Source organism: Panthera uncia, chromosome E1 (genome assembly GCF_023721935.1).
Source record: "Panthera uncia isolate 11264 chromosome E1, Puncia_PCG_1.0, whole genome shotgun sequence".
Classification (NCBI taxonomy): Eukaryota; Metazoa; Chordata; class Mammalia; order Carnivora; family Felidae; genus Panthera; species Panthera uncia.
In genome coordinates this window covers 1,422,314-1,443,950 of record NC_064814.1, presented here as the reverse complement: position 1 = coordinate 1,443,950, position 21,637 = coordinate 1,422,314, and the positions used below count along the sequence as shown (strand labels likewise).

The window sequence follows — 21,637 nt, the reverse complement described above, 5'->3', positions numbered from 1 at the left end:
CCCTCCCCTCCTGGAGCACTCAGGCCCCCACCCTCCCTTCCTGGAACACCCAGACCCCCACCCTCCCCTCTTGGAGCACCCAGGCCCCATCCTGTCCTCTGTCCCAGTTAACTGGCTAGTCTGTGCACTCTCAGATCCAGAGCTGTTCCCTATGAGCACAATGACCGCCTTGCCTGAAATGAATTAGGAGATTGGCTGCGATCTCAGATGAGCGGCAAGATTCACAGAGGGAGAAAGTGGGAGAAGTGTGTCCCAGGAAGCAGGGGTCCCAAGGGACAGCAGAGCCTCCTGTCCCTTCCTCCCCAGAAGGGGCCCCCTGAACCCCCTCCAGGCCGGGCACGGCATTTGGTGGAAGGCCCCTGGGAAGCAGGGACGAGGAGGTTGGCAGGTTTGCAGCCGAGTTGTGGTGGGGCAGGAGTTCAAACCCCAGGCCATTTGCTCATGGGCAACCTCACTGACCTGGGTCCTCAGAGCCCCTCAGCCCCACCCAGAAGACCTCAGCTGCAGGACCCTTGGCCTGCCCCCACCTGGGCTCAAGTTGGGGGGGGGGCCTCAGTGGGGCACTGCCCGGCCCTCAGACCTCTGCACCAGATGCAGGGACTTGAGCCCCAGACTGAGCCCTCGGGTGGGAGAAGGGCGGGGAGTCAGACCCTGTGTCTGCCTGGCCTTGGATGGGGAGGTCTGTACCCAGGAGCCCGGCCCTGAGACACCAGAACATCCCGCCCTTGGAGAGCCACCTGAGCCTCCCTTCCACCCCGGATGTTTGGGGAGCCCAGGCCCTGTCCGTCCCGGAGTGTGGATGCCCCTTTTTCTCCTGAGTGAGCCTGGGATCCAGGTCTGTGAAGCTGCGGCTTGCCTGGCCCCAGGCCCTTCCAGGGACAGGAGTTAGAGACACCCCAGGGCATCGGGGTGGGGCTGTCTCTCTCTCCACAGCCCCCAGGGCTGCAGAGCTTTGCAGGGTGTTGTTTGAAGCCAAGAAAAGCCCTCCCTACCTCGTCTCCAACCCCCCCCCCCCCCCCCCCCCAGGCTCACCCACGGGATTGTACCGGCTCAGCAGGCTGAGCCTGAGGACCGGGGCCGGGCCGCCCGGGCAGGGGAGCAAAGGAGCTTCCTGGTGACCACAGTGACCCCAACAGATAGGACACCGTGTGGGGCTTGTCGCTGAAGTAGGGCTTCCGGACAGCCCTGCCCTGGCTTCCACGCCCTAGGAGGAGAGAGCCCCTTAGCCTCCCGCTCTGGGGCCACCCAACACAGCCTCCTGTGGCCTCAGCTCAGAACCGGCGTCCGGAAGTTTCAGCTCCTGGCACCCGCCTCGCCGCCTTGTCCCATTGCTGAGGCCGGCTCACCCTGATGGCCGCGTCCCCCCTTTGCGGTTAACGAGTATTTCGCAGGGAGGTGCTTGGAAGCAGTTCTCCCTGCCTCTTCACGCATTCTCTCCGTGCATTTAACCTGTTTGTGGCAGGGTGACTCGCGGATTCTTACTCTCTTTGGCCGGTTGTAATCTGCACTCTCGCTATTTAACCGGAGGATTGGAGCTGTGTCAGATTCGGCCCCTGCAGCTGGCCCATGTGCCCGCCGCCGTGTCCCCCTCACCTTCCGAGCACCTCCTGTGTTCCTGGCTCACCACACACCGCCCCTGCCCCTGGCAACAGCCATTTCTCCCAGGAGCCAGGCTCCTTTCCGGGGAGGTGGAATTAGAAGCCACGTTCAGGGTGTTCGATGTGCTCGTTGCCACTGGGGTATCGCTGCTCCCCGGCCACCTCGGAGGAGCTGTGTGTCCTGTAGGTCCTGAAAAGCACAACTGCCCGTGGACGGCTTTAGCCCCAGCAGCCGTCTGACCCCGCAGGGCTCCCCCTGGCCGGCTCCCCTTCCCTGGCTGTGGCTCCTCGTGGGAACAGCCTGCCCGCGGGGGCCTGACTCCCCCCCTCCGCCGCCACCCTGCCCCGTCCCGAGTCTCCGCTCCAGGCCTCACCCCTGGATGGACGCTGCCCTCCACTGGCTCAGCTCGGACCCTGCCCTGGGCCGTTCCTCTCACCCCACTCTTCACGAATCTGGGAGGGGCAGGAAACGCACGGGCACTTTCTGTTGAGGCCGAATAAGCCACAAGCCTCTATCAGACGGATTGGGCGCTTCCCCAACTGGCCTGGCCCACAGTAGCCAGGGGGGACTTCTCCTCTCCCCGGAGCTGAGGCAGGGTGCTCGGTGCCTGCCCCTGTGCCCATCTCGCTGTTTCCCACCACCTCACCCTGGTCCTTGGTCCTCGTGGCTGGGGGAGCCGGGCAGCCTGGAGGGTCCGGGCCAGACCAAGATGCAGGCGGACAACAAGAGACCCTGTGAGGGGCGGTACGTGCCGGCCTGCCGCACACACACTGACCCTCGTGTCCCCCGCAGAGGAAAAGGACGTGCTGGCATTCGACCTGCAGCGCCTGGCCACGCTGGCCTCAGCCTGGTCCCTGGTGGAGGCCGCTGGCCTGGACAGCCCCTCCTCCTCTGCCCGGCCCCCCGCTGCCGACCCCTGCAGGGCTCCCACACTCACCCCCCGCATGCAGATTCTGCAACGGAAGGACACCTGGACCCCCAAGACCAAGCCTGTGAGTGGGGGGGAGGGGGGGGGGGGCCCGGTCACCCCCGGTGCCACAACCCAAGGGGCCCCCTGAGCACCCGCGCCGGCCGCCCCCGCCGTGGGGCCCCGCCTGGGCTCACAGGCCCCCGTGCCCCTGCCCACCAGGTCTGCCCCCTGAAGGCCGCCATCGACCGGCTGGACACGCAGGAGGTAGAGATGCGCGTCCAGCTGGCAGAGCTGCAGCGGCGCTACAAGGAGAAGCAGCGGGAGCTGGCTCGCCTCCAGCGCAGACACGACCACGAGTAGGGCCCCGGGCGGCAGCCGGGCGGGGCGGGCGCGGCGGGGGCCGGGTGGGGGGGCCCCACCCCCCCGCTGTGCAGGCCCGGGACCACTACCTCGGGGTCAGGGAGCCACCCCACGCGCGCCCAGGCTGAGCTGGGCTGGAGGCTGGCGTCCAGGATGGCCCCCGGAGGCCGTGGGAGGAAGGCTGGCGCGTTGGGCCACGTGAGGGCCCAGCACCCCGAGTCTCGGGGGGGCCTGCCCTGCCCCTGCAGCCCTCCAAGGCCAGTGCCCTCTGCTGAACCCCTGTCAGGGGGGCCGGGGTGGGCGCAAGCCTCTGAGCACCCCCCACCCCCGTGGCCTGCAGGAGAGAGGAGAGCTCGCGCAGCCCCGCGAGGCGGGGGCCCGGCCGGCCCAGGAAGCGCAAGTACCCCAGCTTGCTGCCCGCCCTGCGTCCTGGGGGCCAGCTCCCCAGGGGCGACGGCAAGAAAGTCAAGTAAGTCCCGGTGCGTGGGCCGCCGTGGGGTGCCCCGGGCTGGGGGTGCGTGTGGCGGGGCTGGGGTGGGCCCAGGGTGCCCTCGACGCCCCTGTCCGCACGCTGCTGCCCCCCCCCCCCCCCCCCGCTTCAAGCTCCCGTGAGGACCCAGCTCCCCTCTCCCAGAGCTGTAGCCACGGACAGAGCCCGCTGCAGACCTCTCCCCTTCCCTCTGCCCCACGCCGGGCCCGGTGCGTGGCCACACCAGGTCCACACACCTGGCCGTGGCATCACCCCTGCCCGCGCCCGGCCCCCTCGGGTGCCAGGCGGCGTTGCGGAAAAGCCTCTCTGTCTGCACCGTGTAACACCGTTGGTCACGCTGCGGTGCTGCGCACGCTGTCGGCGCAGTGTTATTATCCATTACCCGCCCGGCGCACTCGTTGGCACGCTCCCGGGCCGGGCATAATTGTCCTTCCCGGCTACAAATTGCCTCTCCCGGCAGACCTATTTGCATAAATCCAACGAGCTGCTCCAAACGCGATTGGCGAGCCTGCGTGCGCGCTGCATCAATCCTGATGATTTGGTAATAATAGTTAAATCGGCACTAAATGGTTCCTTCAATTAAGACAGAGGCAAAAAATTAATCTCAGGGCTTTATGTCACAAAACATTAGCAAATGCAGAGAAGGTTACAGGGAGGGGGGTTCGCATCGCCTGTGGGCGGTGGCGGGGATAGGCCATATGGCTGGGGGGTGGGGGGCGTCTCCCCGAGCTGCCCCTCCCCCCGCTGCCCAGGTGTCCCCAGCCAGGGGACTCCCAGGCTCTCCCTTTGAGAACCAGCCAGCGCTGTCGGGGCCTCTGGCCAAGGTAGGGCCCACCGAGGCCGGAGTCTGGCCAGTGGCTGCGTCAGGGGGTCCTGGCGAGGCTGCCCCGAGCTGCCCTCAGGCCCCCGTCCCCGGAATCCCCGGCCTGGTACTTGGCATTACAACACTTCCTCCACTGACCCACAAAGCCCGGCCCTGGCTGGAGGGTAGCAGCCTCAGGACAAGGAAGGACACACAGTCGGGGCCCGCCCTCCTCAAGGATCCAGCTCCCTCCTGAATCCCGGGCTCTCCCCCGCTGCGGGCCTTGCCCTGCGGTGGTTGCCGACAGCTGGGACCAGGCAGGAAGTGGAAGGTTGGGGGGGGGGGGGGGTGGGGGCAGCCTCACTGCACAGCCGGCTTCCTGCCTGGTCCCCTCTCTGGGCAGGAAGGTGAAAGGTGATGTCTGTCCCCACAAAGCCAGGGTTCTCAGGCTCCGTCTGTGACTCATTTTCTTTAACACCATGTGAGTCGGGGAGGGGGCAGGTGACAGGCCCGGCCCCACCCACACCTGTGGGACATGGGGAAACCGAGACTTGGTGTCAGTAGACTCCCAGGCCCCCCCCCCCACATGTGGGTGCTGGGGTTCAGGCTCCCCTCCCTCAAGAACTGGGATTAAGAGCAGGTGTCTGAGCCCAGCAGTCAGGGTCCCAGGAGGCTGGGAGGCAGACCCTGGACAGGAGTGTCTCTGGCCACTGTGCCGCGACCTCTTTCTGGCAGTGGTGGAGAGGGAGGCAGGGGACCCCATTCTCAGGAGCCTCTCTAACACCGTCCTTGTTCCAAACCGTGGTGGCCGCTGGCCTTGGCACTCACTGAGGGCCAGTCCTGGGACCGGGACCGACCTCCCCCACCCTTGCAGAGAGCCGTAATAGTTCCCGTCCCTGTTTCCCAGGTGTGAAGACTGAGGCCACAGCTGGGACACACAGTGGTCCAGCTGGCCACAGAGCCCTGGCCCCTGAGCTTTAGGCCGCCCCTCCCCGGTCAGTGAGAGGACCGGCCGGCAGGCAGGCGGCTGGGGCTCAGCACTGGTTCGGCCTCCGGGCCGCCTGGCAGCACGGCGCGTGCTCCAAGGAGCCCGGCACAGGAGCGCAGCCTCGTTCGGGAAAGGGCAGAGCGAGGACGGGGCCAGGGTACCGAGGCGTGCCTGCAGCTGGCCCATGCCCACCTGCGCCCCCATGCCCCCAGGGCGGTGCGGTCCAGCCTGAGCCTGCTGTGTGCTGAGCTGCGGGGTGGCGAGGAGCCTGCGAGGAAGCAAAGCCGACTGGAGAGCAGCGTCTACGTGGGCCTGCAGCCGGCCTCTGCGGTGAGCACTGCAGCGGCCTCGCCCTGGGCTCTGGGGCTCGGTGAGCCTCATGGCAGAGGCCGGCCCTGGGCCTGCAGGTGTGACTGGGACTGGCGATGCTCACTCCAGCAGAAAGAAAAAGTGCACGATGTTATAGGTCACGGAGTCTTCAGCAGTGAACCCAGTGTCAGGTGCACCCCGTGTGCAGTGGGTGGCCTGGAGGCAGCTGTCACCCCACCTGAGCATGTTGTCACCTTGCCCGGCCCTCCCAGAACAGACACCCGGGCCCTCGACGTCCATCCCCCAAGCTCAAGTAGGGTGGGCGGTCTGGGAGGTGCCGTGGAGCGGGGATAGTGGTGCTGGGCTCCAGTGGCCGAGCCCCGTGCCCCCTGGGCCCCTTCAGCGGACGGGGGCCGAGGAAGTGCCACTTGTGAGCCGGCGCTGGCAGCGGGCAGGCTGAAGGCCGCAGGGCTGAGCGCAGCCACCGGCTTCCCGTTCACAGGAAAAGGTCCGGTGCAAGAGAAGCAGCGGTCAGGGCGAGCTGGCGTCTGCCATGGCCCACAAGGTGGCCCAGCTGAAGCCGAAAGTGAAGAGCAAGGGGCTGCCTGCAGGCCTCAGCCCCTTCAGGCGGAAGGAGGCCGCCCCAGGGGGACGCATCCGGAAGAAGCTGTCCAGAGCCAAGAGCACCAAGGTGTCGGGGGCCGCCCGGCACACGCAGCCGGATGGCGGTGGCGGCAGCAGGGAGACGCCCAAGTTCCCAGCCCAGTCGGCGGTGGCCCCGGCACACGAGGCAGGCAAGTGTGTCCGAGGGCCGCAGCTGGGACCGCCGGGCCCAGGCGGCCATCAGAGCCAGGTGGCGGCTTGTGGAGTGTGGGGGACCCAGGGACAGCCTCCCCGCCGGGGCAGCCGGGGGGAAGGAGACCCTGCCCTGCGGCTCCCTGTGGGGCCGCGAGAGCCACGGGAAAGAAAGAGGGCTCTGGATACATCCCGGAAAGGGGGCTAAAAATAGCCCCTCTGCCGGCTGGAGGCGGCTTTCCTGCAGGCTGATCTGGAGGGGTTATCTGGCCTCCAGCAGGCACACGTGTCCAGAGACAGGAGCCTGGAGAACTAGGTGCTTCCTCCCCACCAGGCCTCGCCCCGCCTGCACCCAGCTTGCGCCTGAGAACAAAGGGAGGGCGAGAGGAAGCAGGAAGCAGGAGGGCAGTAAGGGGCCGGAGCTGCCCTGAGGAGGGGGATCCCCAGGCCCGCGGGCTGGCGCCCCACTGCCCAGGGTGTAAGAAAGGAAAATAGAGACAGGGAAAGTAAGGTCAGATAGCGGCTCCTCCCCTAACCCGTGCTCGACCACGCACCCTCACCAGGAGGCCGGCCCAGGTGCCTGCCCCTCCCCCCAGCCCATCCAAGTGCATGCAGATGAACAGATCCCCCGCCCCCAAAATGGCGTCGCTGTGACACCAAGTCATCTGGACGCTCTGCCTTCCCCAGGCGCCGGCTATGACAGCGAGAACGGCATAGATTTCTTGGGGACAGAGGCACCCCCCAAGGAGCCCGGGCTGGCGCTGCATGGGGGGGCCAGTGTGGCCGTGCTGGGGCCCTCACCCTCTTCCGTGGTCAAGATGGAGGCCAACCAGAAGGCCAAGAAGAAGAAGGAGAGGCAGGGCTTACTAGGTAACGAGGAGGCCAGGGCGGGCTGGGGCCAGCCTGGCGGCCGAGGGCCCAGCACCCGGGACGCCTGTGACGGCCGCCCTCTCCCCGCACAGGGGCCTGCCGCCTGTCCAGCCCAGAGAGCGAGGTCAAGGTCAAGAGGCGCACGGTGAAGGCCAAGGTGGGCACCAAGCTGGAGCGGGCCCCAGGACGCAGGCCCCCAGGCGCACCAGGCAAAAAGAAAGCCAAGGGCAAGGCCAAAGGTGGCCTGCGGGCGGAGCCAGGGACCACCCCCAGCAGGGACACCCTCTTCAGCCCCGCCCGCGCCTTCACCTGCCGTGAGGAGGGCAGCAAGCTGGCCAGCGAGCGCCTCAAGAGGGCCACACGCAAGAGCACGATCCTCCAGCCGGGACTGCGGGTAGGCTCTGCGGGCACCCCTGCTACGGGGCACCCCGGCTGGCCTGGGCTCCGCGGGCGGGCGTCAGATACAGAAGGAGCTCCCACCCTGTCCCCCTTGCCCGCTCATGTGGCCCGCCCCAGGGGTGAGCCTGCCCCACACCCCTGAACTCACACTCGGGGTCAGCCTGCACCACGCCCGGCGGAGGCTGTGAGCAGGGAGGCTGGGGCCCCCCTCATCGCGGTTCCTTCCCTCCCGCCCGAACAGCGGAAGAACGGGGCCCTGTCCATCGCCCTGTCGCCACGCAACGCCAAGGCCATCCTGGGGAAGGGCAGGAAGGTGGGCAAGGTGAAAAGCAAGGCTGTCCGCAAGCAGGTAGCGTCCCCACCCCCCCGGGCGCCCAGTCGGGGTTGCAGACCTCTCCCGCCCCCCCCCCCTCCAGAGGGAGTTGACCCCTCTGGCCCCCCAGGGCAAGGGCCGGGCAGTGAGTCGGCTGCTGGAGAGCTTTGCTGTGGAAGACGACTTTGCATTTGACGACAACGGCAGCTTTGAGGAGGAGGAGGAGGAGGAAGAGGAGGAGGACGAAGCGGAGGAAGAGCCGGCTGGGGCCAGCGGTCCTCTGAGCGCCGAGCAGAGCGCCGCCCTGGGTGAGTGGCCGGGAGGCAGCTGCGGGGGCGGGGGCGGGGGCGGGGCCGGCGCTGACAGCCTGTCCCCTCAGCTGGCTCGTGCACCATCCACAAGGAGGATCTGCAGGACGGGCTGCCCGTGCTCATTCCCAAGGAGGACAGTCTGCTGTACGCGGGCAGCGTCAGGACCCTGCAGCCCCCCGACATGTGAGGCCCGGGTGCGGGGAGGGAGGGCGGCGGGCCTGGGCCAGGGTGGGCGACCGCGGCCCGCAGGCCCCTCTCACGCCACGCCCCCCTCGCCCCTCAGCTACAGCATCGTCATCGAGGGCGAGAGAGGCAACAGGCAGAGGATCTACTCGCTGGAGCAGCTGCTGCAGGAGGCGGTGAGGGGACGGCCCCCATTGGACGCGCCGCCCCGGGGAGGTGGGCCTGGCTGCACCCGCCCCTCCTGGGCCCCGCCCCCCCGCAGCTCCTCCCCCGCCCACTCACGCCCCCCCCCCCCCCCCACCGGTCCTCCAGGTGCTGGATGTCCGGCCACAGTCCAGCCGCTACCTCCCACCCGGCACGAGGGTCTGTGCCTACTGGAGCCAGAAGTCACGTTGCCTGTATCCAGGCAACGTGGTCCGAGGTAAGCCCCCCGAATTCCCCACGAGGCCGCCAGCAGCCCCCCATCCAGGCAGGGGATGTGGAGCCCCCGGGGGGCAGGCAGGTGGGTGAGCGAGCGGGCAGTGCCCCAGGCGGGGGTGATGGACGGTGGTGCCGTGGCCGCTCAGGCCGGGCCGCGGGAGGCAGCGGGGGGGGGGGGGGGGGGCATCTTTCCTGGCTGCTGGGGCGGCGCCAAGGTCGACCGTGACGGGGCCCTCGTCCCCAGGTGCCTGCAGTGACGAGGAAGGGGACCTGGACTCCGTGGTCGTGGAGTTTGATGACGGGGACACCGGCCACATCGCCGTCTCCAACATCAGGCTGCTGCCTCCGGACTTCAAAATCCAGTGTGAGTGCCGGGGCCGCGGGGGTGGGGCCTCCCCGTGGAGCCAGCGCCCAGGTCCCGAGGCACAGCGCTGAGGCCGCGCGTCCGCTCCGCAGGCACCGAGCCCTCGCCCGCCCTGCTGGTGTCCGGCAGCTGCCGGAGGACCAAGAAAGCCTCCTTCGAGGCCCCTCCCCCCGGCGAGACCACCGCCCCCAGCCTGTCTCCCAAGGCGCACGAAGGCCCCGAAGCCCCCAAGCCCCCGGGGAAGAAATCCGTCAGCAAAGACAAAGCTGGTACTCGTGGGACCACCCAGAACCCTGGCGTGGGGGTCCGCCTCCGGGTGTGGGGGACCGGGAGGCGCGGGGCCGGGTGGGGGGAGGGTGGAGCCGGGGGTCCCCCTGACTCTACCCGGCCTCCCCCCAGGCAAAGCGGAGCTCCTGACCTCGGGCGCCAAGCCCCCGCCCGCCGCCCCCGCCGCCGCCGCCGCCGCCGCCGCCGGGGCCTCGGACCACTTCCTGGGCCGCCGGGGCAGCCCGCTGCTGAGCTGGTCGGCGGTGGCGCAGACGAAGCGGAAGGCGGCGGCCGCGGCGGGCGGCAAGGGGCCCGGCGTGCTGCAGAATCTCTTCCAGCTCAACGGCAGCGCCAAGAAGCTGCGGGCCCGGGAGGCGCTGTTCCCCGTGCACAGCGTGGCCGCGCCCGTGTTCGGCAACGGTTTCCGGGCCGACTCCTTCAGCAGCCTGGCCAGCTCGTACGCGCCCTTCGTCGGCGGGGCCGGGCCGGGCCTGCCCGGGGGCGCCCACAAGCTGCTGCGGGCCAAGAAGGCCGAGCGGGCAGAGGCCGAGAAGGGCGCGCGGCGGCGGGCGGGCGGCGAGTTCCTGGTCAAGCTGGACCACGAGGGCGTGACCTCCCCCAAGAACAAGAACTGCAAGGCGCTGCTCATGGGTGACAAGGACCTCGGGCCCAAGCTGGGGCGGCCCCTGCCCAGCCCCAGCTACGCGCACCCGGCCCTCGTGGGCAAGGACAGGAAGGGGCGGGCGCCCGTGCACCCGCTGCCCATGGGGCTGGCGCTGCGCAAGTTCGCGGGCCAGGCCGAGTTCCCGCTGCCTTGCGACAGCGACTGTCACAGCTCCTACTCGGACGACGAGGAGGACGGGCCCGGGCTGGCCCCCGGCGTGCCCTCCCGCTTCCTCGCCCGCCTGTCCGTGTCGTCCTCCTCCTCAGGCTCCACCACCTCCTCCTCCTCGGGCTCCCTGTCCACCTCCAGCCTCTGCTCCTCGGACGACGAGGGCTCGTCCTACAGCTCGGACGACGAGGACCCGGCGCTGCTCCTGCAGACCTGCCTCACCCACCCCGTGCCCGCCCTCCTGGCCCAGCCCGAGGCCTTGCGCTCCAAGGGGGGCGGGCCCCACGCGCACGCGCACGCGCAGCGCTGCTTCCTGTCCAGGGCCGCGGTGGCCGGCGGGGGCGCGGGCACCGGCCCGAGCGGCGGCAAGTCCAAGCTCAAGCGCAAGGAGGCCCTGAGCTTCTCCAAAGCCAAAGAGCTTTCCCGGAGGCAGCGGCTGCCCTCCGTGGAAAACCGGCCAAAGATCTCAGCCTTCCTGCCTGCCCGGCAGCTCTGGAAGTGGTCGGGGAACCCCACGCAGGTAGGTGGGCCCGTCTCCCAGCCGGGGAGGGGGAGGGGGAGGGCAGCGAGGAGCCCCTGGTGCCCAGGAGGCCGGCCTGCTCCCTCTCTCGCTTCTTTCTTTGGGTTGTCCTATTTAATGTCGACCAAACAAAAAGAAAGAAAGAAAATCAAAGGAAAACGAGGAAAGAGAAAACCTTGCCACCTGATGGGACAAGGCAGATGACCACAGCCACCCTGTCCCCTCCAAGTCCTTGTCTCTGCCTGTAAGATCGTGTACAGGATGTTTGCACTGGGGCAGGCAGCCTGTTTTTGTTATTGTTGTTTTTAATGTTTATCTTTGAGAGAGAGAGACAGAGGGGTGAGCTGGAGAGGGTTAGAGAGAGGGAGACACAGAATCCGAAGCGGGCTCCAGGCCCCGAGCTGTCAGCACCGAGCCTGACGCGGGGCTCGAACCCACGAACCGTGAGATCATGACCTGAGCAGAAGTCGGACGCCCAGCCGACTAAGCCCCCCAGGCGCCCCAGCGTTTCTCGAGCGGCAGAGGTCCGCTTGGTTGCGCGTCTTTCCGTGTCCGTGAACAACACAGGCAGCTCCGCGCGTTTTGAGCACCTCGAGCACCTCGTTGCATGGACACGAACGTTGTTCTTTGCCAACACTCTACGTGTGGACGTGCGGTTGTCCGGGGCGTTTTGTCCTTGCAAACGTGTGTGCACTGGACGCCTCGTGCTCTCTCCCCACCCCACCCCCGCCTCAGGTCCACTGTTCCTTTATGGGCGCTTTGGATCTTGACATCCTGACCGGTGGGCAGGGTAGGTCTGGGTGTGGCCACCTCGTCCCGGACCTCTGGCTGTGCTGGCCTTCCTCCAGCCGCCACGGTGCCCCGCGTGGACCTGGGGTGCCCGTGCACGCACGCTTGCACACACGACATGTCGTCTGTCCCTCCTGCGTATTCCCTCCCCTTGTGTGTGTGTCCCTGTCATTCTGTCCTGGCTGCCGTCTGGGCCCCCTCATTGCCCTCGGCCTCCGGTTGTGTCCCTGCAGAGGCGGGGCATGAAGGGGAAAGCCAGGAAGCTGTTCTACAAGGCCATCGTCCGGGGCAAGGAGACACTGCGCATCGGGGACTGTGCCGTCTTCCTGTCGGCCGGGCGGCCCAACCTGCCCTACATCGGCCGCATTGAGAGCATGTGGGAGTCCTGGGGCAGTAACATGGTGGTGAAGGTCAAGTGGTTCTACCACCCGGAGGAGACGAAGCTGGGGAAGCGGCAGAGTGATGGGAAGGTGAGAGAATGGGGGAGGGGGCGGTGCCCCGTAGGGCCCTGGGGCAGGAGAGCTCAGGGCAGGTGGGGAGCCTGTGGGGGGCCCTGGGGCAAGTGGGGAGCTTGGGAGGACTGGGCAACAGGGCAGCCTGAAGGGGGCCCGGGACAGGTGGGGGGCATGCAGGGGGCCTGGGGGAATGGAGACCTGGTGGGGGGGGTGGCAGCCAACACGGGAGGAGTAGTCTCATTCGGGAACACCCCCTCCCCGCCTCCCAGCCCAGGGCCACCACCGGGCCTCACAGGAAACGACACAGGGTCCCTCCCTGGCCTCCATGGCTCCCTGTGAAAGGGGTGGTAGTTTCACCGTGGGGGGCACGCAGCCCCCCCCCCCCCCATGGCCCGTACTTCCAGGTGGAACACACCCCACCGCCCTCTGGTGTGCAGGAGCCCAGGTTTGCAGGTGGTGGGCACGGTCCACAGGCTGACCGAGCAACCCTGCCCTGGGGGCGCGAGGCCTAGGTCCCAGCGCTGCTGCCCGCCCCTCCCTCCCCCCCCAGAACGCGCTGTACCAGTCCTGCCACGAGGACGAGAACGACGTGCAGACCATCTCCCACAAGTGCCAGGTCGTGGGGCGGGAGCAGTACGAGCAAATGACACGGAGCCGGAAGTGCCAGGACCAGGACCGGCGGGACCTCTACTACCTGGCGGGCACCTATGACCCCACCACGGGGCGGCTGGTGGCAGCCGACGGGGCGCCCATCCTGTGTTGAGCCCGGCTGCGTGGGCAGAGCCGGGGAGCCCCCCCCCCCCCCCGCCGCAGCCAGGAGCAAATATGCAACCCCCCGACCCCGCGGCGGGCGCCGGCTTCGCATCACTGTCCCTGGCGAGCGGGCGCTCCCGCGTGCGGCCCGTCCCGTCCGGAGAGTCGTCCAGCCTGGGCCGGCCCAGCCGGCGCCCCGGATCCCCATCGGCCGTTCCCGAGAGATTAGAATCCAAGCCATATTTTCCCTAGTACCTCCGACTGTCTCCCACCAGGGAAAGCAGAAATCAGGTGTGTTGTCTATTTATTTCTCTATGTAAATATTGTATTTCTGCGGGAAGTTTTATGGAAAAAAATAGTGGAAAAGGATTTTTTTCCCCACACGCGTGACAAGGGTGTATGTGCATGTGTGTGTGTGCGTGTGCGTGTGTGTGTGGGTGTGTGTCTAGGCTTTGTTCTGGGGGGTTTTCGTTGAAAATGCACTGTTTTGCTCAGCCTGGCTGAGTTCCGACAGGGGCGTCTGTGGCGACAGAGGCAGCTGAGGGTGGGGGCGGCCACAGGAGGGGGACCCTCGGGTACACCACTCTCGGGGGCTGAGATGGAAGTCACACTCGACTTTATTTCCTTTTAATCCACCTCCTAGGAAGACCGTATTGGGGGGCGGGGCAGGGGAGGAGGGCGATGGTGAGGGTCCCTGGGGAGAGAAGGGATTCCGGAAGCTGAGATAAAAATCAGGATCAGCGGGTCCCCCAGCCCGGGATCATGACAGCAGCCATAAATGTATCTTACCTCTGTTAAAAACGAAACAAAAATGAACAAATATTTTTAAGTATCGATACGAAAAAGTGATGTTTTCATTTTATTTCCTGAATATTCCAAGTTCTTTCTGATTTCCGTTTTGATGGCCAATTTGCCTAGCCTCCACTCAGAGCAGGGACGGGATTGGCCCCCACCAACTTACATGGAGGTTTCTGGGCCTTCTCTGTGGCCACTGGGAAGGCAGACAGCATGACCAGTTGGTGCCTGGGGTGCGGAGCGAGCAGGGGTCCCTCCTGCCTGCCCGAGCCCACACCCTAGCCGAGTGCAGGGAGCACCCCTCCGGGGCGCTCAGCCCTCCACCCAGTGCTGGACGGGTGGCCCAGACTCTCGGCGCCACCCCAGGAGCCTCAGAACACTTGTCACCTCTTCACTTCTCCAAGAGAGAGACCGAGAGGGAGACAGGGCAAGCCAGACGCGGCCCAACCACTCTTGTCCCTGAAACGTACTGAGGGCCACATGTCCCCATGTGCCACCACACCCACTGGGAGCCCCCGGAAAGCCCCCCACGTTAGTCACTGTTCCTTAGGACGAGTTTTTGTGTGACCACAGACCTGCAGCCCAGGTCCCCGGGAAACATGGGGTGTCGGCAGGTGCCCGGCACCCCAACCCGGCCCCTCTCCGCCCCCTTCCTTTTCAGCCAGGAAACCATCCCGGCCCCACCTCCCACTCCCGGCTCCGTGGGAAATGCAGGGGCAGGGGGGGGGGGTCCCCTGCGCCCCGGCCTACCTCTCCCACCCCATTCTCCCCTTTGTCTCCGCACGAGTGCAATATTTCATTCCTGGCGGTCACCCGGGAGGCGGTGCCCGAGGGCCTGCTCGCGGCTGGAGAAGCAGAAGGCTGCCCGGAGGAGAAGACCTGCCCGGTGCCCGGGCGCCGAGTGGGGACAGCCCGGCCGCAAAAGTTCGAACCCCAGGCACCGAGCGAAGGAAACCCTTTTTCTTGGCCCTCGTGTCAATTCTCTGCCCTCCTCCCCCGCCTTCTCTGCCTCTTCTCTCTCCATCTGTGCGCGTGGGCGGTGCGGCCCTCCCTCTAACCGTGGTTAGACCTGGCGAAGCACGACTATTGTACATGTGTAAATTAAGATGGTTGGATTTTTTTTTTCCAATGTAAACACTAAAAACAAACAAACAAAAAAAAAACAAAACACAAAGGTTTTATGAACAGCAAACTCTATGTAAAGGCATTTTAGTATTAAATTTTTTATTGATAACTTGCTTAAGAATAAATATATGAACTATTGTACAGGTGTTCAGTGGTCCGGAGTCCTAACTGTGCCTCGGCGCCCGCGTGCACTTCGCACGGCAACTCCTGGAGGCCCCGGAGGCTCGGGGGTCCCGGCGGACGTGCCCAAGCCCCACGTCCAGGCCTGGGCCAGGTCTGTCCCCGTGTCAGCCAGAGCGGAGCCCCTGGGCGCCGAGCCCCGCACACGTGACAGGACCGTGCTACCTGTATCTGGGGTGGCTTTGGCCTTCGTGACCCCCCAAGATGTAGGTTCCCCTCTTCACAGGTCTCACCAGAGCTGAGTCAGGTTGTCCACGTGACCAGGGCAGGTGTCCCAGAAGAGAGGAGGGAGGGTCAGCCCCCACAAGGCACAGGGGGGAGGGTGGCCTCCAAAGTGCCGTGGCCAGCTGGGGGAGGGGTGCCGGCACACTGGAGAGCAGACACCCTCCTCAAGGAGAGCGTGAAGTTATTCAACAAACGTTTTCTCAGCTGATGACTGTGTAGAGAGGTAATAAACAGTGCTCCAGATTGTTAAATGGAGAGCTGAAGTCCCCAGGTTGGAGGGTGTCAGGAGGAGGGGTACCTCTGGGGCAGGGAAGCCACCCCAACAAGCTCCTAGCTAGAGACAGCCCTGCCCACCGAGGTTGCAGGCCTGAGGTCTTTCCGGAACCCTACCACCTAGCCGGAAAGGAGGCACACTCTGTTCTCCCCCCACCTTCAGGGTCCCTGGGGAGGGAGGTCCCAGCTGGGATTAGAGACCTCAGTGAGGGACTCAGACTAGGGCAGATATGCAGAAGGAAGGTGAGTGCGGGGAGCGGGGCCGTGACCCAGACGCCTGCCCCCCGCCTCTGTGGGCATGTAACTCCCACATGAGCGTGCGTGCTTGGGTGCACACACACACACACAACCACCAACCACACTGGGGCTGCCCTCGGCCGGCCCTGCTGACAGCCTGCTCCCCTTTCTTGTTTCCTCTGCTGGACCAACTTGGCCAGAGAGAGCACAGGGAACGTGACCCCTCTCCGGGGTGCAGGAGAAGGTTCAAGGCCGTGTGACCCGGCCAGGGCCCTGAGCACAGAGACGGGATGGAAGAGGCCCAGGAACTCTTCTGAGCCCACCAGGCGGAGGAGATTCGAGCCGAGCTCCTGAGCAGGAGGCCCCTGGCTGTGTAGAGCCGGGGCGGGACGCAAACCTGTTCTGAGCGGCCCCAAACCAAACAGTCTGCGCTCCCACAGCCAGCTGTGCCTGAAGGCGGGCACATTCTACCCCTAGACTCAGTCCGGGAATCAGGCCCCGCTTTATGCAGGTCAGTTGGCGAGGTTCCAGCCGTGGCAGCCCGTGGCCCCAACTCTCCCGAGGGCTGCATCAGGAAGAGGGACAGAGAGGGTCCAGAGAAGACCGTAGAGGCCAGGCTGAGTGCTGGGACTTGATAGGACGGGGGCGGCAGCTCTGGGGGAAGGGGAGCCTGCTAACCTAGGGTTCTGGCTGAGGGAGCCTCTGTGGGCAGGGGAGGAGGCACCAGGGCGGGGCCAGAGGCTCAGGAGACCCCAGCCTCAGTACCTTCGGTACCTTTGGTTACGTGCGGCGGCGGGAAACGGGGCCAGGGCCAGGGCAGGGAGGAAGGCCTGGGGCCCCTGAGCCAGGATTTGTAAGCGCACCGCCTCCTGCCCACACCAAGACCTGCCTGGCAGTGCAGGGCACGGTGGGTACAGTGTGGGGAGGTCAGCAGACACCAGAGGTCACAAGGGAAGTTATGGGGCAAGAGAGCGGGGAGGGGCCAGGGTGGGAGGGGTGACAAAATACAGAAAGGGCGGCACTGACTTGGGCCCAGGAGCTGGGTGGGGAAGTTCTTCCTGCTGGCAGGTGGTTGTGGGTTCGAGTCCTCCAGCCAGCACCGGCGCCAGCAGGGTGCCTCGGCCAAGGTGGGGATGCCGGACCAGCAGCCACAGCTCTGCGACACTGTGGGCCCTAAGAGAGGCCGACGGCCAAGGGCGAGAACAGCCGCGCGGCCAAGACAACCTCCCCCATGGACTACACACACGGTCAGCGCCAGGGCTGAGCCAGGCCTGGTAGCTCCAGCACTGAGCTCCCTGCTGCAGCCAGACCGGCAGGGACATCCAAGGACACAAAGGAACCACCACCCCCGGAACCGCCAATGCGGGCTTCCTGGAAGAGGGGATACCCGGGCCGTCCTGGAGGAAGGGCAGGGCAGGCGGAAAGTAGCCGAGGAACACTGCCGGTGGCTGGGAGGCACGCGGGCCTGGTGCTGGAGCCAGAGTTCCGCACAGGCCAGGTCGTGACCCCGGCGCGGGATGGAGTCTCCCGGACAGCAGGACGCACCCAAGGCCGTAGGCAGAGGGTCCACAATCAGGTTGAGACCACTGCCTCTGCGGCCCTGGGTCAGGGTTAGAGGGGCCAGCCCAGCCCCGGGGAGGGGAAGGAGCTGGTGCCCAGAGAAAGGCCTGAGTTGGGGGCCAGGAGCACGGGGCCAGGCCAGGGACTCAGGGGGGTTGGGGGGGGGAAACCCCGGGGGGGGGAGGGGGGGGGGGGTCGCCACGGAACCGGGAACGTGGGCAGGTGACCGCAAGGACACGGCAAGCGGGGACCACCTCCTCCCATCCCCCAGCCCCTCCAGCTGCCTCCCTGTCGCCTCCCATTTCCCACCGTAACTCCAACAAGGTGGCCCTTGCCTCCTAGAACCTCCTAGCCCACAGAACAGGGCCCAAGTGAGGGAAGGGGGTGGACACGAGTGGAGCCCCAAGGGTTAAACGTGCAGGACTACACTTTGATCAAGACAAACGAGCCATTATGTGAAGCGTCGAAGCAGGATAAATGATGGCACCAGGTGGGGGAGATCAATACGAGTGATGTTTTATCAGGCAGAAATGACAACCTGGCCGATCGCAATTCGTTTTTAATACCACAAACCAATTGGGGACGCGGGGCTGAAATTGTTTATGCCCCGGCCCCAGGGCTGGGTGGGAGCTGGTGTCAGACCCCGGGCCGCGGACAGGTGAGAGGTTGGCTCCGCGGCCCGGCCGGCGAGGGGGCATCGGGCACACGGCCAGCTGTAGGCCGCGGGCCACAACGGCCCCTGCAAGAGGCAAGGAGGGACCTGTCCTGGGGACCCCGGGTACCAGCTAAGGAAGTGGACGGAGGTGGCGCTGAGGAGAGTGCCCCTAAAAGGCTCCTTTGCTTCCTGCCGGGAGTCCAGGGGTCTCGGCCCCCTTGCTGCCACCCCGTCCCAGTCCCCAGGGCTCCCAGTGAACGCCAGCACATCTCCAAAGCTGCGTCTCCTCTAAAAGTCAGGCCTCCCGTGCCCTGCTCCGGGCACCTGACTCGGGCCCCCTGCTCGGAGCCGGGACAGTGGCCGGTGACGAAAGCAGGGCCGCTCCGCGCACCAGCTCCAGGCAGACAGGCTGGGGGTCGCTAAAGGCTGAGTCCTCTCAGTGCCCACCACTGGCAGGGGCACCAAGAGGCCGGATGACTCGGGCCTCCAGAGAGAAGGACGGATGGAGGTGGGCAGGATGAGGCGGCAGGGGTGAGCCTGGGCTTCAGAATACTCATCTGTAAAACAGGGTCCCTGACTCTTGCCCACCGATGAGAGTAAGGTGAGGTTCACAAGAGGTGGCAGAAGGGATTTCTGGAGCCACATGCGGGCAGGGCCCTCCTCTGGGCCCCACACCGCTGCCCCAGGGAAAAAGGACAATGGCCGAGCCAGGGCTGGGCCCTTCACATGCCTAAGCACCCTGTCTCCTCATCCTCTGGCCAGCAGTGACAGGACTTGGGGTTGGGGACACACACCAGGACCCAGGCTGGATGCAGTGGAGCCAGACTCTACCCCCACCCAGCTTGAGGGCCCCGCTGTCCCTCACCTGGAGATTCCTCAGGGCCCAGGAAGGTGCCACAGCAAATCCACCAAGGGTCCCTGCGGCCTCCCCAGAGGCTCAGCCCAGGGATTCACAGGGGCTTCCCTGGGGGTGCCTGTAGGGGGCTATACCCCCTTCTCTGACAAATGATCACAGAACCACCTAAGTGTCAGGGATGCACCCACCTGCCACCCCTGAAGGGTGCAGAAGGCCTGGTGGGGTCCCAAAGCCACCGGACAAGCCGCCCCCTCCCCACGCTAGTCTGGGATGCCATGGCCCCATGCAGCTCCCTGACCAGCCCCAAGGATGGCAGAAACATGGGGGCTGCAGAGACAGGTGCTCCGCGACAAACAGCACCAGAGGAAGACGAATGAGGCAACACCCAGGCCTCCGGGCCAGGTGAGCAGAGAAGCCTCCAGGGAGGAGGCTTCCGAGCAGAAGCCGGGGTAGGAGATGTCAAAGCCCCTTCTCTGCTGCCCCTCCTCCCTGCGCCGGGTGCCACGTCCCTGGGCCCCAGCTCCTGGGATCTGCCCTGTCGGGAGACTCACACTCTCATGTGTCCAGTTGGACACAGGGCCCACAGCGCGTCTCCGTCAGATCGGCGAGGGACCAGAACTCCAGGAGGATTCAGACGGATTGGGTGGCTGTGGGCGGGCTGCACAGGGACCCCCTCCATCGCCCTCCTTACCGGGAGCCCAGACCAGCTCCCGTGAAACAAAAAGCCAGTTGGTTACTCAAGGCATGGCAGATTTGGTCACACGTGGCCAGCCTGGCCAGGACGGCGAGAGGCCACTGCAGGACACGGCAATCGTCAAGGCTGTAACCGGCTGGTGGGGTGGGGCGGGGCGGGGCGGGGGGGGGGCGGGCGGGGGCAGGCCCGCTGACCTGGCTGGACCCCCGACCCACTGTTCTGTAGTCTTGACACCCACCTCTGCAGAGCCTCCCAGCCCCAGCCCACACCCTTGGGAGTCCTGAGAGGGCCCAGTTCAGGCATAAAGGGGACGGGGCAGCCTCCAAACTGCCCCCGTTTGGCACTGTAGCGAGGGGATGGAGTCCGTGAGCAGAGTTCTCCAGCATTTACATCAGATGTAAATGTGTGAAGTTCAGACACGTGTTCTGACTCCATTCAGCCCACTCGCGTCCTGACAGCTGGGGAGAGGCCCTCCCAAACGAAACAGGAAGGAGCGGTGCCTGGAAGCAGCCGTGTCTGGATGGCACCCAAACACTTGCCCTGTTACTGCCTTGGCGGTGAGCTAACAGAGCGAGCTGCCTGCAGCCCAGAGAAGGGCTCGTAAGGAGCACACCACAAGGCCACGGGCACCTGACGCCACCGCAAACTCAGAACACTGTTTGCTTGGTTCCGCATTCCCCTGACATCGCCCCCCTTCTCCGGCTTAGTCACCCTGACTTTTCAGGTGCTCTCTTCATCACATGCTGCCCCAAATTCAGTCGGCGGGGGCCCTCTCCCATGGGCGTTTCCTGTCTGATTTTCCAGGGCTCCCGAGGCAGACTGCACCTGTCTGCAGGAAGAAAAGGCAAGGTACTCACCCAGCACCCAAGGTGTCCAAGGCCAATGCCTACTACGGTCCAGAAAAAAACCTTCACCGGTCTTGTCTCCCTAGACGGAGAGAGATAGCAGGCCCCTACTGATACCCAGGGCTGGTGGGGAAGCTACAAACACCCTGGAACCAGCCACCCTGCCCATCAGAAAAGGGGTTTCTTAGTCCCTGCTAAGACTGATCTGCTCCTGGGCGCCTGGGTGGCTCACTCAGTTAAGCATCCCACTTCAGATCAGGTCGTGATCTCACGGTTCGTGGGTTCAAGTCCCACATCGGGCTCTGTGCTGCCCGCTCAGAGCCTGGAGCCCGTTTCGGATTCTGTGTCTTCCTCTCTCTCTGCCCCTCCCGTGCCCTCTCTCTCTCTCTCTCTCTCTCTCAAAGATTTAAAAAAAAAAAAAGAAAGAAAGAAGATGTGATCTGCTCCTGGCAGGAACACAACTTGTTTGCATCTGAGCCATCCATCCATCTGTCCTTTCCACAAGTACATGCTGAAGACCTACTGTGTGCTGGGCCCTCTGCCAGGCACTGGGATGCAGAGCTGAGGGGATCTCAGGAAGTCCCCACCTGCCAGGAGCTCAGAGGCCAGTGGAGAAGATGGCCAGCACAGGAGCTGTGCTTAGCTGAGCTAAGCAGGGCCCCTCCTTAGTGAGGCCAAGAAGTCCAGGTCAAGGAGCCCAAGGAAGGGAGCCCTCTTGCTCTGCTCCCAGGAAACCCAGCCCCCAGCTGAAAGTACTTCTAGGGGCATGTCAGCTGCTTCCTTTAAGTGGTTTCATCCAAAGAAAAACATCCAAGCTGAAGCAGCTTTCACAGGAGGGCAGAAGGAGGGGTTGGTGGGTGGGAACCACCTTCCATCCGCATCATCTCAGAAAATAGTGACGTGGAAGGCAACCTCTGGGCCCGGGTCCCTGACCCTGGGGGGGGGCTGGCCCTGAGACCAGTAGGAACCATGCTCTAGCTGAGCCTGCAGGCCGGGGCTCGGGCTCCAGATGGCAGTGGGGGTGGGCTAACCCCGAGCCCTTCCCGCAGCGATGGAAGGGTTCAGAGGCCTCCTCACAATTTGGTTTGCTGAGCGGGGAAAGTTAAAACCACCCTTTTTATTTGGGAGCCTTTGAACAAGTTTAAGATCTTGCCCCTTGTCAGGAAATCTGTTTTCACTTATAGGAAACAGACTTGGGGGCCGGCTGTGAGCAGGGCGAGTGTCGGGAGCCCCCGCACTGACAGGGTAATTGAATTTTTCACTGCCGCGCCCTTCAGCCGCCCCTCCGATGCTGGGCGAGGTACCCGGGGGCCAGGGCTCCCCACTGGACGCCCGCTGGCCGCCGGCTGGAAGCGGGTTTCGGGGGGTCACTACGGGAAGGGCACGCGAGGCCGCCGCCAGGCACCAACCTGCGCGGCGACAACCTCCGCCCGAGCCTCCGGGGAGAGAGAGAGAGCGGGAAA

The 21,637-nt window shown here is 65.5% G+C and overlaps 1 protein-coding gene across 1 annotated transcript in view; it reads left to right on the top strand.

The window, feature by feature from the left end:
- BAHCC1 (BAH domain and coiled-coil containing 1) overlaps window positions 1–14,795 on the top strand; it is a 36,627-nt gene extending 21,832 nt beyond the window's left edge. The window contains exons 11-27 of the mRNA XM_049638120.1: window positions 2,392–2,591; window positions 2,729–2,865; window positions 3,210–3,338; window positions 5,362–5,479; window positions 5,961–6,252; window positions 6,941–7,123; window positions 7,216–7,517; window positions 7,764–7,871; window positions 7,966–8,143; window positions 8,215–8,329; window positions 8,430–8,505; window positions 8,642–8,750; window positions 8,994–9,113; window positions 9,206–9,382; window positions 9,513–10,732; window positions 11,755–11,991; window positions 12,527–14,795. Of these exons, the coding sequence (XP_049494077.1) occupies window positions 2,392–2,591; window positions 2,729–2,865; window positions 3,210–3,338; window positions 5,362–5,479; window positions 5,961–6,252; window positions 6,941–7,123; window positions 7,216–7,517; window positions 7,764–7,871; window positions 7,966–8,143; window positions 8,215–8,329; window positions 8,430–8,505; window positions 8,642–8,750; window positions 8,994–9,113; window positions 9,206–9,382; window positions 9,513–10,732; window positions 11,755–11,991; window positions 12,527–12,739 (3,914 nt within the window). The 3' untranslated portion in view covers window positions 12,740–14,795. The remainder of the gene's footprint in view (window positions 1–2,391; window positions 2,592–2,728; window positions 2,866–3,209; window positions 3,339–5,361; window positions 5,480–5,960; window positions 6,253–6,940; window positions 7,124–7,215; window positions 7,518–7,763; window positions 7,872–7,965; window positions 8,144–8,214; window positions 8,330–8,429; window positions 8,506–8,641; window positions 8,751–8,993; window positions 9,114–9,205; window positions 9,383–9,512; window positions 10,733–11,754; window positions 11,992–12,526) is intronic.
- Window positions 14,796–21,637: the final 6,842 nt, after the last annotated feature.